The sequence below is a fragment of the Bombina bombina genome, chromosome 9, assembly GCF_027579735.1.
Source record: "Bombina bombina isolate aBomBom1 chromosome 9, aBomBom1.pri, whole genome shotgun sequence".
NCBI lineage: Eukaryota > Metazoa > Chordata > Amphibia > Anura > Bombinatoridae > Bombina > Bombina bombina.
In genome coordinates, this window is record NC_069507.1 from 71,727,237 (window position 1) to 71,746,002 (window position 18,766).

The 18,766-nt window shown below is 38.0% G+C and overlaps 1 protein-coding gene across 1 annotated transcript in view; it reads right to left on the bottom strand.

Moving 5' to 3' along the window:
* Positions 1-18,766, bottom strand: part of PTEN (phosphatase and tensin homolog) — a 143,634-nt gene that overhangs the window by 805 nt on the left and 124,063 nt on the right. The window contains exons 7-9 of the mRNA XM_053692215.1: positions 9,015-9,178; positions 8,053-8,280; positions 1-981 (exon numbers count right to left, since the gene is read on the bottom strand). The exon at positions 1-981 is cut by the window's left edge and continues 805 nt beyond it. Coding sequence (XP_053548190.1) covers positions 796-981; positions 8,053-8,280; positions 9,015-9,178 — 578 coding nt within the window. The 3' untranslated portion in view covers positions 1-795. The remainder of the gene's footprint in view (positions 982-8,052; positions 8,281-9,014; positions 9,179-18,766) is intronic.

Consider the following 18,766-nt stretch of genomic DNA (forward strand, 5'->3'; position numbering starts at 1 on the left):
TTCTAGCACCATTATGCTTTAAAATGCACAAACAAGAAGCAGCAACAGTGGAAAATTCCTTATATGATGGTCATGGATAATTCATTATTGTAGCATGCTATGGGGCATGTAAAGTAGCTTGAGATGGTATATGAATCCAGCTGACCATAGATTCCATTTTTTTTTTTTTTTTTTTTTAAAGTATTTCTTCCCACTTTGTACAATACAGAAGAACTACAAAAACACATTAATTTATTTTAGCCAATTGTATCAGTTGCCACTTTGGCTGTGAAGAGACAGGAAATGAACCTGATATTTCACAAAGCACATTAACTTCAGTTAGTGACAAAACAAGAAAAAAGTAAAAATTCCTACGTATAAACATTTCCACTTAAAAACAAGCCAAAAAAAAAAAACAAAAACAAAAAAAAACCCTGGAATAAAATGGGAAAGTGCCATCTTTATTTATCCTAATTAAGATTTTAGACGTCCTTTAGACACAAAAATGGTATTTACACATCATTACTAGGTAACCTTTTGCTTTCCGTTTTTGATTGCTGCATTCATTTTTCTTTTTTTTTTCTTCACCTCTGATTTCTCTTTTACGTGGGCAATAGTGCCAAAAATAAAATAAAAAAAACGCTCCCCACGGGCTAAAGCAACATTGGTCAAGGATAAACATAACTGCTGCTAAATCTGGTATTCTGATAAGCCTTTGACATTTACAAAAGGTCCTTTTTCAGTTTATTCAAGTTTGTCTCTTCTGTGGTTTTATTTCCCTCGATTTAAAAAAAAAGGAAAAAAAAAAAAAAAGCCTCAGACTTTTGTAATTTGTGTAATCTGATCTTCATCAAAAGGTTCATTCTCTGGATCAGAGTCAGTGGTGTCAGAATATCGATAATGATCAGGTTCATTGTCACTAACATCCGGTGTTACGGAAGTCGTGCTGCTAGCTTCTGAGTTTGAAGATTCTTCTACTGTTTTAGTGAAAAATAGCTTCACCTAAGGACAAAACAAACAAAAAGGGTCAATATTGGTCAATGAAAATAAACAAATATTTTAATCGCTAAGAAATACTCAAACTTACTTTTTAAGGCTGTATGATGAGGGTATACAGTTACCCTAAAATTGACATGAATGCTACACTTCATTGTACCAAACATTAGTTTAAACTAAATTCCTAACAAATAATTATAGATACGAGAAATTAGAACTTGGTAAATTATCTTAAAGTGGATATATAGATCTATATATCTATATATCTATATATCTATATCTATATATCTATATATCTATATCTATATATCTATATATCTATATATATATCTATATATCTATATATATATATCTATATATATATATATTTATTAGTGATAGTGATGCACCGAAATGGACATTCTGGACCAAAACCGAATCCGAAAATTTGGGATGCACTTGGCCGAAAACCGAAACAGATACCGAAAATGTATTTTTTCAAATTAATTTTTTTTATTTTATTTTTTTTATTTTATTTTTTTGCATAATTAAAGCCAATAAAAAAAGCCCACCCTTTTATTGAAAGTAACACTAAAATTGGACAAAAATATCATAAAACAATAATATGCTACACAATAATTTTACCAAGAAAAAAAAAAAAAAAAAAAAACAGGCAAATTTGAAACATGCTACACAATAATTTTACCAAAAATAACAGGCAAAAAAACCCGAAAACCGAAATAGCCAAAAATGCAATTTTCGGCCGAAACTTTCTGCGGCCGAAATTTCGGTGCATCCCTAATATATATATACATACATACATACATACATATATATATATACACACACACAATATATAAAATGATATAGCTGATGATGGTCAGCATCTGTTGGACTGAGGACAGTGTGCCTGGTCATATTTAATCTATAGAATCTGTGGTATCTCTCCTATTCCCTTAGCCTAATAAGCCTAAACTTGTAGAGGTGATAACAGGACTTGCGATTATTAACCTAGCTACATGACGGGGTAGGGATTTTTTGTATATAGGATCTCGGCTGATTTTATCAGGAAAAACAAATTATGCTTACCTGATAATTTCCATTTCTTCTGATGGAAAGAGTGCACAGCTGCATTCATTACTTTTGGGAAATAACCAGGAGGCGGCAAAGACAACCCAGCCAAAGGCTTAAATACTCCTCTCCCACTCCCCTCATCCCCCAGTCATTCTGCCGAGGAACAAGGAACAGTAGAAGAAATATCAGGGTGAAAGGTGCCAGAAGTTATAAGGACACCCCACATAAAATTATGGGTGGGGAGCTGTGGACTCTTTCCATCAGAAGAAAAGGAAATTATTAGGTAAGCAGAATTTATGTTTTTCTTCTTAAATGGAGAAAGTCCACAGCTGCATTCACTACTTTTGGGAAAACAATACCCAAGCTGTAGAGGACACTGAATGCCAAGAAGGGAGGGTAAAATAGGCAGCCCATACTGAGGGCACCAGGCCTGAACCTCTACCCAATAAAAAACCCTGCTTCATCCGAAGCTGAGAAAATGTTAAGCGGAAAAGCCTCAGTGACACTGACTCGCAGTTAATCCAGAAGCCAAACTAGAGACCGCAAACAGACTTGACTGAGCCAACAGTCCTCCAGGAGACACCGTCGCCCAACAAATGGTCCCCCACCGCTTATCTCCACAAATGGAGACACCAGCCGAAACCCCCAAGGGGACAAGGCAAAGGAGAACCAAGGAAACCAAAAGGTCCCCCACTACAAAAAGGAACACCTCCACGAGTGAGCCCAGCTCACAGACTCCTGGGACGAAAGGCAAAGAATGACTGAAGAAAATAGTTATGACCATTACTGGGACAGATATGTTCAGCTCCTCCCTGATAGGTTATGTGTGATCCAATGGGAGTATGTGGTATGCGAAGATTCGCTGGCTATGGGAGTTTGAACTAAATCCCTCCCCTTCTGTGTGGTTGCAGAGTGCTTGATGGGCAGATAACATTAAAGGGACATTAAACCCAAAATGTTTCAGATAGAGAATTCAATTTTAAACATTACAATTAACTTCTAGTATCTTATTTGCTTCATTCTTTAGATATCCTTTGTTGTGGAAATAGCAATGCACATGGGTGAGCCAATCACAGAAAGCATCTATGTGCAGCCACCAATCAGCAGCTACTGAGCCTATCTAAATATGATTTTCAGCAAAGTATATTAAGAGAATAAAGCAAATTAGGAAAAAAATAATTAGAAAGTTGTTTAAAATTACATGTTTACATACCTCCCCCACTTCCTCATAATTCCAGTCATTCTGCTGAGGGAACAAGGAACAGTAGGAGAAATATCAGGGTGAAAAAGGTGCCAGAAGAAAAAATTAAAAAATTTAGGGCCACCCATCGGAGAACACGGGCGGGAGCTGTGGACTCTTCCCATACAGATGGAAATTAAATTATCAGGTAAGCATAATTTATGTTTTCCATCTTAATATGGGAAGAGACCACAGCTGCATTCCTTACTTGTGAGAAACATATACCCAAGCTCTAGAGTACAGTGAATGCTAACGGGAGGGGGGGGGGGGGGGGAAGAGGCGGACCCTAATCTGAGGGCAGCACAGCCTGCAGAACCATTTCTCCCAAAGGCTGCTTCAGCAGAAGCAAAAACATCAAACTTGTAAAATTTTGGAAAAGTATGTAAGGAGAACCAGGTAGCCGCCTTACAAATCTGATCCATAGAGGCCTCTTTTTTGAAGGTTCAAGAGGAAATCACTGCTCTCGTAGAATGAGCTGTAATCCTCAAAGGAGGCTTAGGTCCCGCCATTTCTATGCTAAACGGATGACACTCCTCAGACAACGATAAGGAAGTCGAAGAGGCCCTCTGACCCCTATGCTTCCCTGAAAAGAGAACAAACAAAGAGGTTGGTCTAAATTCCTTCGTGGCCCAAGATAGAACTTCAAGGCACAAACCACATCCAGAAATACATTGTAAATGTTCCTTTCACGAAGAAGGATTAGGACATAAGAAAGGAACCACAATCTCTTGACTGATGTTGTGAATTGACACAACCTTAGGAAGAAAACCTAACTTGGTTCAGAAAACAGCCTTATCGGCATGAAAAGCCAGATACAGAAGGACGCATTGCAAGGCAGCAATCACAGATACTCTGCGTGCAGAAGCAATAGCCAAGACAACAATTTAATGTCTACTTCATGCATAGGCTCCACAGAGCCCGTTGCAAAACCTTAAGGACAAGGATTTAAACTCCAAGGAGGAGCCTTAGATTTAAACACATGTCTGATCCCCGCAGAGCCTTAACAAATGGCTGCACATCTGGAAGCTCTGAAAACCTCTTGCGCAGTAACACAGACAGGGCCAAAAACTGTCCCTTCAGGGGACTAGCAGAAAAGCCCTTCTCCAGTTCATCCTGGAGAACAAAATAAGTAGGTCCTCCACAGCTAATGATAGATGCAACAAGCAACCACCTTACGAGCTTGAATGAGAGTAGAAATAACTCTCTCAGAAAACCCTCTCTTGGCTATGACTAAGTGTTCAATCTCCACACAATTAGCCTCAGAATCTAGACATTAATAAACAGAGACCTTGGTCAGCAGAAAAGAATGAAAATCGTCTCTTAGAATAGTTCATATACTCTTGCGGTAGGAGGGCACCCTTGACCCCTGTGACCGTGGAGATAATAAAATAACAATCATTACCTTAAAGGGAGGGAAGAAGTCTAGACTCAAATCATATCTGCAGACTATGACTTCAGCCAAAGCCCAACGGGCATGAACAGAAAAAGCTGAAGCCATAGCATTCAAGCGAACAAACTGCCTAACAGCAGCACAGATAAAAGAATTAGCAACCCTCAAGGCCGTAAATATTTTCTGAGTAACGTTGAGGGGAACCTCCACTCCGATCAATCCTATAAAGGAGTCACACCAGAAGGCAGTTTCTCCAGTAATCCTCACCATATAAAAAAGAATTACTCATTAGGAATAGAGGGAGCGCCCTCTAAAGTAACAGAATCCTCCATCACTAGTGCAATAACCGGAGAACTAGAGAACTAAAACATCTTATTTTATTTTATTTTTTTATAACGCCACCCTTATACCCCAATGGCTGGGGCACTCACCACCTATGACCAAGACAGTACAGAGATTTATGGCTTCTCTCTGATAGACACCCGGTCAGGAAAAAAGGGAATCACATGGTGCACAATGCAGGACCGTCCCTGCTATGAGGAAGTGCGCCAAGCTTGTAAGCTGCAAGTGTGACAGATACTAGCATCGCTTTTGACATGGACTTGAGTGAAGAAATCAAGCAGCGAAACTCGCCAACGCTGATTGCCTATGGAGCTGTTAATGAGTCTGGATGGTTTTGCAGAAAGACTCTCCCTGCATCTCCAGACTAACTTTCATCCACGTACTCACTAAGAGGCTGACAGGACTACTGAATACTCCAGTCCCATCTCGAAGTGTACTACCCTCCATAAAGAGACTACTCCGAAATCTTTTAACACTTCTCTGCCAACCTCCTGTGACGAAAGGCAAAGAATGACTGGGGTCATGAGGAAGTGGGGGAGGTATTTAAGCCTTTGGCTGGGGTGTATTTGCCTCCTGTTGGCCAGGTTCAGTATTTCCCACAAGGAATGCAGCTGTGGACTCTTAACATATTAAGATGGAAAGACCCTTTTCCACCCGTAATATCAGATATAATTTCTGCCAAACCGGGTTCAAACAAGGTTTTGCCCTAATAAGGAATCGCCAGAAGCTCGACTTTAGAGGAAACGTCCGCAGACCAGGACTTCAACCATAACGCCCTGCGGACTAGGACAGCGAAACTAGAGGTTTTAGCTCCTAGTCTAACAACCTGTAAAATGGCATCTGCAATAAAGGAATTGGCCAAGTTAAGAGCTTTAATCCTATCTTGAATTTCATCGAAAGGAAGTCTCTTCTTGAAGAGAATCAGACAAGGCGTCGAATCAATAAGATGCCGCACTAGTCAAGGTGGCAATACACACCGCAGGTTGCCATTGGAGACCTTGATGAAAATAATTTTTTCAATTAAGCCTCCAGCTTCTTGTCCATCGTATCCTTAAAAGAGCAGCTATCCTCAATATAGTGGTTCTCTTAGCCAGAGTAGAAATGGCCCCTTCAACTTTGGGTACAGTATACCAAGGGTCTTTAATCAAGTCCTCAACAGGAAACATTTCCATAAAAATGGGAGAAGGGGAAAAAAAAAAAAAAAAAAAGACACCCCTGGTTTCTCCCATTCCTGTGAGATAATCTCCCTAGCACGGTCCGGCACAGGAAAAACCTCTGAAGTGGAAGGTTCAAAGAAACTTAAGTTTACTAGATTTATTAGGAGCGACGACAGGGGGTATCGGAGTCATCTAAAGGAGCTAAAACCTCCTTTAAACAATACACAAAGGTGTTCAAGCTTCATGCTGAAGGATACCACCTCAGTCTCAGAAGGAATTATACTGTCCGAATCTGAAATTTCACCCTCGGAAAGTCCTGATGTATCTTCCTCATCAGACTTATGAGAAAGAGCAACTTGAGAAGCAGAAATTAGTACAGACACCTTACTTTCTGAATTTCTAGATTCCCTCTTGTGTTTTCCTTGTAATCTGGGAATGGCAGCTAATGCCACAGATACCGCTGAAGATACCTGGGCAGCAATTTCTGCTTTTACATAAACTCCACTAGGAGTTAGAGGAACCGCAGGGCATTGCATGTGACGCCATTGAGGCTTGGGACGTAGCAGGAGAAAGCGGAGGTATTTTAACAGCATCATCCTGAGAGACATTAGGCTCAAAAATGTTACCTTTATTTTGCAAGGTTTTCTTGACACATGAATAACAAAATTGCATAGGAGCTGCAATTTGTGCATCTAAAGATAAGCATGAATTCATGAGTGCAGGCTCTTGCTCCATATCAGACATGTTGTGAAACCGTAAATAAACTTATACAGATAAGTTTCAAAGATTTTAATATTCAATTAAAATAAGCCAAGGAAAATATACACTTTAAATTTTATCCCAAATTAGGATCGATCCCCAGCTAAAATTATGTGAGAAAAGTTAAGAAAAAACATTTAGTAAACATCAAATAAACTTCTAAAATACCCCTCAGGCAACCCCACACCTCAATTACTGAGGTGCCTTACCGCTAAGACCAGATCACCCAGAAATGGAGAAAAACAACTTTTCCCTCAAAAACGTTATAAAGTAAAGACGGTCATGTGACCGCAACTGCCAAGCTCAAATTACTGCTGCGACACAGAGAGGCACTAAGAATAGCTTCCCGGTCCACTGAGTAGCAGAAAAAAACGTTTTTTCAAATCTGACCATTTAAAATGTTGCATCTTTATTTTAAAACAGGTGAAATGAATAAGCTGCTGAAATAGAAAATTCAGCCTTACTTTCAGTTTAAACTTGTTTTATATGGTTATATATTTAAATAATGATTTGTCAAAAAAATAAAGCCTAAAAAAACCACACATTTTACCCTTAAGTGCATTGTCTCCCCAACTGGAAGAAAAAGCACTTACCTGCTCTGCTGTCCAGCATGTAGACAGTTACAAGGTATGAGAAGACACAGTTCTTCACAGAGACCTTTGAAAAAGAAAGAACTGAGTAGCCAACTCTGGCTTTCTAAACTAGAGCAGCAATTGTTAGGAAAACTCAGTAAGTACCTCTTTACAAGTTCCTAACTGCTTTAAAGCCACCACTATCCGACTGCAAGGAATGACGTGGAATACGGCTATACCCCAAAACTTGCTTGTAGATTAAATCAAACATTTTCTTCAGACACCTAAACTTCACCTCCTCCATGCACAGAAGGCAAAGAGAATAACTGTGGGTTGTGGGTAAGGGAGTGATACTTAACAGTTTAACTCTGGTGCTCTTTGCCTCCTGCTGGCCAGGAGTGATATTCATAAAAGTAATTACTCAAGCCGTGAACTCACAATATCTTAGGAAAGAAATAATTATTAGGTTTTTAAAATAAACAAGGAAGAATATTGCCTGGGCACAATTTAATACAGTGAAGATATTTGATCTATGGACTACATATACACATTTTTAATACTTACCTTGAAGTTTGGAGAAAAGTATCTGTTGGCCTTATCTTTATTAGCTTTATCTAGATCATTTTTTGTTAAAGTGAGGGTAAGATATTCCTTGTCATTGTCAGAGCGTTCTGTGCTGTATATGCCATCTAGTTCGTGTGCACCAACTAATGTCCCATTTTCAACTTTCTCTGAATATTCTTCGGGTCCCGGCACAAAAAATGTGTTCACCCAAAAATGAAACATTTTTTCCTAAAGAAAAAGGGGAAAACGTCAGACCAAATGCATGGTACTAGGAAAAGGAATGTCAAGTTTTAAAGAAATCAAGTGTGGATTACACATATGATAAACAATTGGAAGGTCGATGACCCTTTCTTTAATTTCTATTTGCAAAACAAGTGTAAAAATCCTATAGAGTCGGCATGCATGGAAATCTGGCTCCAATGTTTGTTTTTTTTGTCCATGTTTGAAATCAGGGACACCAAAACTAGGGCCACATCAAGCAATTGTGTCCCTCAGCACCACACGTCAGTAATGTTATTGAAAAAAGGAGTTTGGCACTTTTCATTAGGCAATTAAGCAAACATGTATTTGTACAACAAAAACTGCACATTTGAAAAGTATATACACTAAAAATTAATCACTAATTTCCTTTGTATGTTAAAATGTGATTATAATTTTATTTTTAGACATTACTTTTAGCATAATGTAACAAGGTCTACAGCCAATCATATGGGTAGCCCTGCTTTAAAATGAAACCTAACCAAAAGAAAGCTTTCTAAAGGCGATTCCTAAAAGCAGTCACTGGATCTGACTTACAATGTCTATATGCGGACAGGTTCCATGCTAATATTTTATCTGAAGTGCAGCTTACTAAGGTACATATGCCCTACTATAAACTAAAACTGATAAGCACATCTATCCCTTATGTTGGTTGTAAGAATAAATCAAACTATCTTAGCAAATAACAGTATGACGCAACTCACCTTTTTCATCACTTTGTTTTGCTTGTGGAAAAACTCAACTTTGATATCTCCACAAACAGGCAGAGCCTGAGGAAATTCAAAATACATATATTTTTCTTCACGCCTTGTGGGTCCTGTGGAGGTGAAGATCTTCACCTTTAGCTGGTAAACCACAAAATGAGGATCTAAATATATAAAGCAAAGACATCATATATAAGCAGACAGGTAAGTAAAGATGAAGAAACCAGTTGACCTTGCATAACATCAAATCTGTTTAAATACCAATAAAGGTTTATCATGGTGTATACAAATTAAGTTACGTCCTACCCTTTTATGAACTACAAACAAGTAATACGTTACACTACTTTTAAATGGCCAGTGCTCACCTGATTACCTAACATAATGAAATTGTACATTTAGGAATTGTAATATGTTGGGATTGCATAGTTAACATTAAACAACTTTTTGGAATGTTTTGCAAATACAATACAGACATAGGACATAATATGACAACATACTTAAAAGGGATATGAAGCAGTCCGTTTCATTTATGTAATTGATTTTACATTTTATTTTATTTTTGAAGTGTCCATTACCTCCTGTTACAGCCGCACAAGGGGCCTGGGGTCTCAACAGGAAGGCATATCTACCTTGATGTCACAAATAGTCTACAAAAACATGAGCTGGTTTATTCAATAAATAGTAGGGATGTACAATCGGATCCTTCGTGATGATCCAAAATGCAGAAGCAATCAGAGGCTTGTGCCCTTCGGATATTTCCGTAGCAGGATTGATTCCTGTAAAAGATCCCCGCACTAAGATATGTGCAAATCAAGAGCTTTAGAGCGAGGATCTTTTAGATCAGACTGGCTACAAAAAGATCCAAAGGGCATGAGCTGCTGCTTACTTCCACATTCGGATCCTTTGTGAACACAAAGTCAGATTTTCCCATGCTGAGAAGAGGACAGAATGAAACTTATGTTAACATGACAGTTCCTTAATTTCCCTGAGGGCAGTAGCTAAACTGAGAATTTTTAAGTGCTACTTTTGCAACACAAGTAATTTACTTACTGTTTGTATGCATTTAGTATAAACAAATATGCGGTTTAAAATAATTTTCACTGGTGCAATATATAAAGTGCATTTCTATAATGGAATTGATGGTGTCAAGTAAAAAACTGAATGCTTTTTGCATAATAAAAGCTAACTGGATGTGCATCATTCTGTACTACTTAAAGTGAAGGTAAACGTTGATGAAAAAAAAGCCTGTTTTTTAAAACTACTATTAAAAGACAGGGGTACTTTCATTCAATGTTTACAAAGCAAACGTTTTGATTAAAAACTTATCTTTGTTTTTTTTACAGCCAGAGCAGCTTCCCCGTCCTGGAAATCCTCTCTTCACACATCAGCAATGACTAATCCGGCTTCCTCCAATCACAGCATGGCCTCAGACAATAACCACCCTGAGGGGAAAGCCGTGATTGGAGGAAGCCGGATTAGTCATTGCTGTCGTGTGAAGAGAGGATTTCCAGGAGGGGAAAGCTGCTGTAGCTGTGAAAAGAAAAAAAAAAAAGGTACGTTTTTAATCAAAACGGCTGCTTTGTAAACTTTGATGAATGAAAGTGCCCCTGTTTTTAATAGTATTTTTAAAAAACTGGCTTTCATTCACCAAAGTTTACCTTCACTTTAAGTATCAGTTGCCCACTGACATGATAGTAGTATGCAAGGCATAGTAGGTGAGCATACACATGGTGCCAAACCTTATGTATCCCTTTAAAGGGACAGTATACACCAATTTTCATATAACTGCATGTAATAGACACTACTATAAAGAATAATATGCAGATACAGATATAAAAATCCAGTATAAAACCATTTAAAAACTTACTTAGAAGCTCCCTGTTTATCTCAGTTAACAAGGTAGCTAGAAGACCCACTTTAGGTGGGAAATAACAGACCCCCTGTCTGCATATGAAAATACTTTACACAAACAGGAGCAAGCTGGAGCAGGTATATCTCAGTATTCTCCTAAAACTTTGGGGCTTGGTTAGGAGTCTGAAAATCAGAGCAATGATATTTAAAAATAAGCAAAACTATAGATTAAAAAAAAAAAGGGGGGGGCGGAGCCAACCATCAAGGAGAGCAGACGTATATGTCTGGAGCTCCTCTCTTATAATTGACTAAACAGGGGTAAATACTTATTTTAATAACCATTACAACCCACTAAACATGCTGGACTTAAAGGGAGCTACTTCTACAAATTTTTGAGGAAGCAGAATTCAGATTTGTGAGATCTGAAGTTATTTCGGAGACTTTGGAACTTGGGGCCTACTGCAGTTAACACTCTATACCCCAGGCGCAGACCACGCAGTCTGCGCTGTTATTTTGTATGCCGTACTTCTCCTGCTCCTACAGAGCATACTAGACTGATAGATTTGAGCAGCTTTACCCCAACATGATGGAGGATTTTGAAGACGTTAGAGCCCTCCTGATAGAGCTAGATCACAGCATGATGAGCCAATATCACTCCCTAAGAGGCGCCATTTGTACCGGCTCAGAATATACAGAAGCCCCTGCAGTGGCTGAGGTGGGGACAGAGCAGGCAGACCTCCGGTCACATATACAGAAGGATCTAATAGCCGAACAACAGCTTGCTGAATCGACATACTTACACCAGATTGCTATATCCTCTCCTACCTGGTCCCAACATGCACAGAGCGATGCCGCTCGCCTGAGAGGGGGAGCGGGTAGTCAGCTGTCCGATACAACGATTGCCGCAAATTCTGCTGGCCTCCCTGCTATAGCCCCAGATGGGATGCGATCCGAAGGGGTCGCTGATTGCTGTGAGATACGCTGCATCTTAGGCTTTTGTACAGGCTCTCCCCGGTCTAATGAACATCTGCTCGGAATTGAGAAGCAAGAGGGGAAATTGTGCAGGTTCGGCTCCCTAACCAGATTCATAATGCTGGCCTGCATTCACCATCCTTGAAGTAACAGCCTGATCCCTGGGAGTAAGAAAAACCTTTCTATCTGGCTATACAGTCCCTTCACCGTAATACAATTGGCAGACATTGGAGTCATCATAGCTACAGGCATCGGCTAAAAGACAGCCTTCACAAGTAACTACGAGTGTCCCTCCATCATAAACTTTGTTTTAGTTACCCCTGATATGTGATGGATGTCCTTAAGAATGGGGCTAATTGGTATTAATTTTATTATTCTCTGCGGATATGGGCCTAAATCTACAGACTGCATTCACTGGTTCCTCCTAAAGGGCACATATTGATGATCTCTCTTAGACTTGACGCCATAAGGTGTACACACACGGGTGAATAATTATTCTGCTGACCTGTTATAAAATATTTGCTCAACTGTGTTATAATAGTTCTCTGAGCCATCTTTACGGTGCCTATATATGGGAGGCAGTTTGATACCTTCTCTAGCTGTTTAGTACTAATGCAAATCATACCCTATAATGTTACATTCCTACTCAGGTTGTCATGTGCACTGTGGTCTCTGATGCGCTGCCACATTCTACTTATAGGTGCTTTGTATTTACTTATATGTGGGAGACAATTTACCTCCTTTTCTATTTCATATGTTATCTGTTTTATTATGGTTTTCTCATATATCCTCAGTTTCAGATAAGATTAAAATATTTAACATATTCGTTAAGCTAGTTAGGCTGCTTGGATACATGTTTTATGTACTATTGCCAATCTATACACTTGTGTTGAATTATTATTTATATGTTAAGTATTAGTATTTTATGGCCTTGGGTGCAGGATAAGATCATATCATTTTATAAGCATAGAAGACAACTATATGGCCTAAAGTCACTGTTTAAGCAAAATAACATGGTCATCTAGGTTAGCTTGCCACATCAAATTGCCTGACTACAATACATTGTTCAGCATGCTGCTGTCAGGTCCTAGCCTTCATAATTTCGATAGCCTGCACTGGACTCATCCTATCCTACTTAGCGGTTATAGCTCCAACTATGTTACTTAAATGTGTTATACTTTATCAGACTATAAGATTGACTTTCAGGAATCTTCTTATTACATATTATGCACAAGCCTATATAATGTTATTGCCTATGTTTTTACAAATTGATCCAGATCTGCTCTCAATGAGGATGTATAGGTCACATGAATCAATAGAGACACTTTTTGCCATCTAACTTAACTCTAGTTGTTTATACTTTACCCAAGCCAGAGTTTTTAGTAAAATTATATGTCGGCAACATTTAGTTCTCTATAACAGCTTACACTGGCCCCATCCTATCCTATTTAGTGGTTCTAGCTCCAACTATGTCACATAAACGTGCTATACTTTATTAGATTATACGATTGACTTTCAGGAATCCTCTTATTACTTACTATGCACAAGCCTATATATTGTTATTGTCTGTGTTTGTACAAATTTATCCAGACCTGCTCTCAAAGAGGATGTTATAGGTCACATGAATACGCAATAGAGCCACTTTTTGCCATCTAACTTAACTCTAGTTGTTTATACTTTACCCAAGCCAGAGTTTTTAGTAAAATTATATGTGGGCAATACTTAGCTTTCTATATAATTCTGTCCTCTCCTTGCATATCAAGGCGTCATTAGTGTGTATTTGGGCTTGCTAGTCCTGTTATAAATAAATGGTTCCTAATATCCAATAAATGAACAGCATAGGCCTTACACTGCATCTACGTTAGCCCCAATATATCTTATGGCTCCGCCCTCCACTTCCCCCTATATTAAGAGCGGTGCTTACCCGCTGAATATCCCCCCCACTATATATATATATATATATATATATATATATATATATATATATATATATATATATATATATATATTCCTTTGCTTCTGTAAGCTCCTAAAGAGCTGTCTACCTGGCCAGTAGCTATTTCTTTTTTTTTTTTTTTTTACAATTCTGGTCCATTGGGCCTAAACTTGTGTTCTCATCTGGTCAGTCACGTATGCTATTTTATTTAAAAAAAAAAAATCGAGGTTTCCTTTGCCTATCATTAATGCTTTTTATAATTGTCAAAGTATTTTGTTCAAGTTGGTTTGTATCTTTTTTTTTTTTCATAAGAGATGTGTTATGTTCTATGTTTGACATGCAAAACCTCAATAAAAAACATTTAATTTAAAAAAAAAAAAAAAAAAAAAAAACTGTATGGGCTATATAAATGGATCATCTACAAAACATTTATGTAAAGAAAATAGAGTGTATAATGTCCCTGTAAGGAAATCTTTCATAGCTCTACTGGTTGGAAGGGACACATCTCAAAAAATAAAATGTAGATTAAACACAGGAACACAAAAAAAAAAAACTAATATGCAAGAAGAGAACCGTTTCAACCTTGAGGATTCTGTTTCTGTATATTGTACTAGTTAGCCCAATGTTTAAAATAGCGTTCTGGGCTATTATGCATTTCTGTTAGTCATTTTGTTACAAAACTAATTAAAACAAATTAAAAAAACAATATGGATTTAATTTTTTTTTTTTTTTATTAAAACACCATTACCAACTAGATCTTAGATTGCACATGATAATAAAGGAAAGGTTTACACAATAATAGGGCTTTTTAACAGCAGGATTAAGTAATGTTTGGAGTATGGTAACCAAGCAGGTGAACCAATTCTTGTTTACAGACTGGACAGGAAATTCAGGCCAACTTTGCTTTCAGTATATTATGTGGTACAACAGGAAATAGGCAGGCAAACTGATTCTTAAATGAGTACTATGCCCTGAGTTTAACTGATCACTTTACAAGTTTAAAGATAATAATCACACATGTTAAACTAAAAGTATAAAGCAGATTCAAGACCTTAAAGGGACACAAGTAAAAATTAAACTTTCATGATTCAGATAGAGCAATTTTAAACAATTTTCCAATTTACTTCCATTACCAAAATGTGCAGTCTTTTTATAGTTACAATTTTTGAGTCACCAGCTCCTACTTAGCATGTGCAAGAATTCACAGAACATACGTATACGCAATAGTGATTGGCTGATGGCTGTCACATGATACAGGTGTAGTGGAAATAGACAACCTTGATATTTGTCAGAAAGAAAAAAAAAATCTACTAATTTGAAGTTAAGACTAAGTGCTATTGCATTGTCTTTTTATCATGCATTTGTTGATTATGCTAATATACCTTATTTACTGGTCCTTTAACAATCGTATTCAAGTGTGCCATTATACACCTCTATAAACTTCTTTTTCACTTACTAAAACATTTCATTAGATACACTAGTGATTGCTGGATTTTTAATCAAGCAAAGATTGGGAATCCTGTTAGCACGTCACTGATATTTAATTTATTTATTTTCCATGGATCATAAAGAGAATATTGAATTAAATCTATGAAATTCCTGTGATTTGAATTAATACATTTAAAAAGTATTGATATATTCATAGCAAAAATAAATAATCTCATTTTATGACAGAGTAATCACCGGCAATAATAATATTACTAGTAGAAATGCTAATCTGAGAGCTGCATATGCCTGGTCTACTGTGACAGGCAAAGAAAGACATTGTGAGATCTTCTACAAATATAAGGGACCAAAAATGTGACCAGAAAATGTTATGTTAGTCTTTATGCCTTTCAAAAGCATTGCCCAAACTTGATTGCAAACACTGAAATCAAAGCCAAAGGTTTGAGAGCAATAAGTGACATCAGAATTAAAGACAGGAAAAAAAAAAAGTAGTGCTCTTGGCTACTGCTGCACATTTTATTGAACAATTCTCAACATTTCATACAGAGAAACCGTGGCCGGACTTTTGGCCGACGGACACTTGGCCGAAACACAAGTGGCTGTCACATAAGTCCGGCCACGAGATAGATTGATACATAGATTAGATAGATAGATCAATAGATGCAATAGATACATTTGATAGATACGATAGATAGATAGATTTGATAGATAAATAGATAGATTTGATAGATAGATAGTTTCCCAGACAGAGAATTACAAAACGTGCGGCCTGGGACCCATGGTAAGGTTCCCAGAGGCAGTTGCGGCGCCCGAGGCTCTGATTAGAACAGAGCACTCTGGAACGTATCTGCCCTCGGCCGAAATCGGAACATTCTTTAGCTTTCTGTCTGTCGGCCAAATGTCCGTCTGCCAAATGTCTTTCTGCATTTTGTCAGAGCACCCAGAGAAACTAATAAAGCCAACTATTGCCACAAATCTCCTGCACAAAACGTCAGACATAATTGCAGTTTTAGGGGCACCCTCACATAGCGCAATATCTTTAGAAGCATATGAATTGCATTTGTGAATGACGCAATAGTATGCTTGCGTGTCCTTTTCAACCAGAAAGCAACTCATTCTGCAGACAAGTTCTAGACATTAACCCTTTGAATGCTAATGACGGCTCTGAGTCGTCACAGAGTTTCTCACTCTGGTGCTAATGACGGCTCAGAGCCGTCATGAGCACTCTCCCACCTTGAGGGAGATCTGGGGGTTCCCACCTGCTCCTACCCCGGCAATCGTGCCTGTAGAGTGACAGGCTTTGCCGGGGCTTCCCATTTTGCGTGATGACGTCACTGCACAACTTTATTTATACTTAACAATGTTAAGTATAGGAGGAGGGGGCATGCTGCTTAGAAGCCTGTATCTCAGGCATCTAAGCAGCTACAGACCCCCAAGACCCACTATTGGAAAGGTAATCGCCTAACCTTTCCAACAGTGTAAGTTAAAGGAGTATGAAACCAAAAAAAATTATTTTGTAGTTCAGACAGCATACCATTTAAAAAAAAAAAAAAAGTTTTCAATTTACTTAGTTTGTCAAATATGCTTCATTTCCATAATACGATGTTGAAGAGAGAACTAGGTAGGCATCTGGAGCCCTACATGGCAGGAAACATTGCCATCTAGTGGGCAGCGGAGCACGGGGTATTTGAATTTCATACCTACATTAAAAAAAAGTTATAGGGCAAATTCATTATAACTGATGAATTAAACTCCATCTAAAATATCACTTACATTCCAGATCTGATTTTAAAAAGGGGAGAGTTAACCATTTTTCTTTAAAATGTAATTTGTCCTCAGTAGCAATACACTACTGAGAGCTAGCTGGTGATCGGTCGCTATAGGCATTTGCCTTTTGTTATTGGCTCACTAGATGTATTCAGCTAAGTAGTGTGTTGCTGCTCTAGAGTTAACTTTAACAGTGTTTTTAACCCCACAGTTACTGTATATGCACTATTTTGCACTTTATATCCCTTTAAGGTGCAGTTTGCCCAACCCAGCAGGCAGGTATTTTACACTGTTGTAATCTATGCAATATCCTTTCATTACTTTGCTCCCTTATCCTGTAATTGATCATCTAAAAATTGTGGATTTCCCAGTCCTGAAAAGTGAAAGAGCACACAACAGGCTTGAATAAGCACCTCTGCCACATATCTATCATTAATTTACAGTTCATCATCTTGACTTTGCAGATGAGGCCAAACAATGGATATTTTTTCAACCCAATGACAGTGGCAAACTCTGCCCCCCCTGCAAACTCAAGTGCAAATGGTCTCCTCCAAATAAGGAAAGTGGGAGTGGATTTTGGCCAGCAAACAAGCTGTTAATCTGTTCTAACAATGTTCAGATATGTTAATCTATTGGAAGACAAATGTTGCACTACCCCTATAATAAGGCAGAAGTTAAAGAAAAGCAGGCTGTGTGTGACTTAATGTGTTACCATACAGGGGGAAAAAAGGTGTAGCTATGGAGGTTAACTCAGCATCTTATGGGAAGAAAGAAAAAATTATCTAGAGTGCTCACTTGCTTAGCAAACCTGATTAGAGTAACTATCTGACAGATCAAAATGTAAGTGGAGAATCTCCACCCTCTGAACTTTAACAGTATACCACAGTAACAATGCTTGTCAAGGGGTTTATCTTTAAAATCTTAACTTCTGAATTGATAAGCATGTAAAACCATAGCCCCACGGTTGGGTTAGGTCACACTAATCAGGTGCATCAAACCAAAGTGGTTCAAGTTAGAAAGAACAGGAAGGGTGGAGGCACGTTAACCGGTGCACAAAAAAACGCAGAAAGGAAGAAGAAAAAAAAAATCTTGCAAAATAAAAACGCGAATACAGAAAGGGATTGTGGTTTCCAGACCAATATAGCCAACAGGGTAAATTTTGCAGAACACAGAAGATTATTGTCATGTAATAGATTTCTTTTAAAATGCATTGAAAGTCTTACCCCACTGAAACAGGTAATGTACTTAAATTTAAAAAAGTCATTTTAGAAACACAAAGCTGAAGAAACACAGCAAGATCACAATTATTTTAGTTGTAAAAAAGACAGTTGAGGAAAAGGCACAAAGCTGAACATTTTCACCTATATGTGATTCCTAGGAAGTGTAAGGAGAAAAGTCAGACCAGTAGTTTAAACGGAAAATTGCACACTAGATTTTTATTTGCACAAATGTTTTGTAGACAATCCATTTATATAGCCCATTTGGTAGTTTTTGTAACAGTGTATAGTTTTTGATATTTTTTTTTTTTTTAATAACATTGTGCTGATTTTCAGAGTCCTAACCAAGTCCCCAAGTATCAGATGTAGACTGAAGTCTACAGATTCCTGCCGCTCCAGTTTGGAGAATATGTCCTTTCATATTGCTCTTCCTGATTTACCAGCCCCTTTCACAGGTAGTCCCAGCCTAATCTCATCAACCGTGCTAAACTGGGAGCTTCTAAGTAAGTTTGAAAGATTTTACACTGGATTTTTAGATCAGTATCTGTGCATATTCTTCGTGA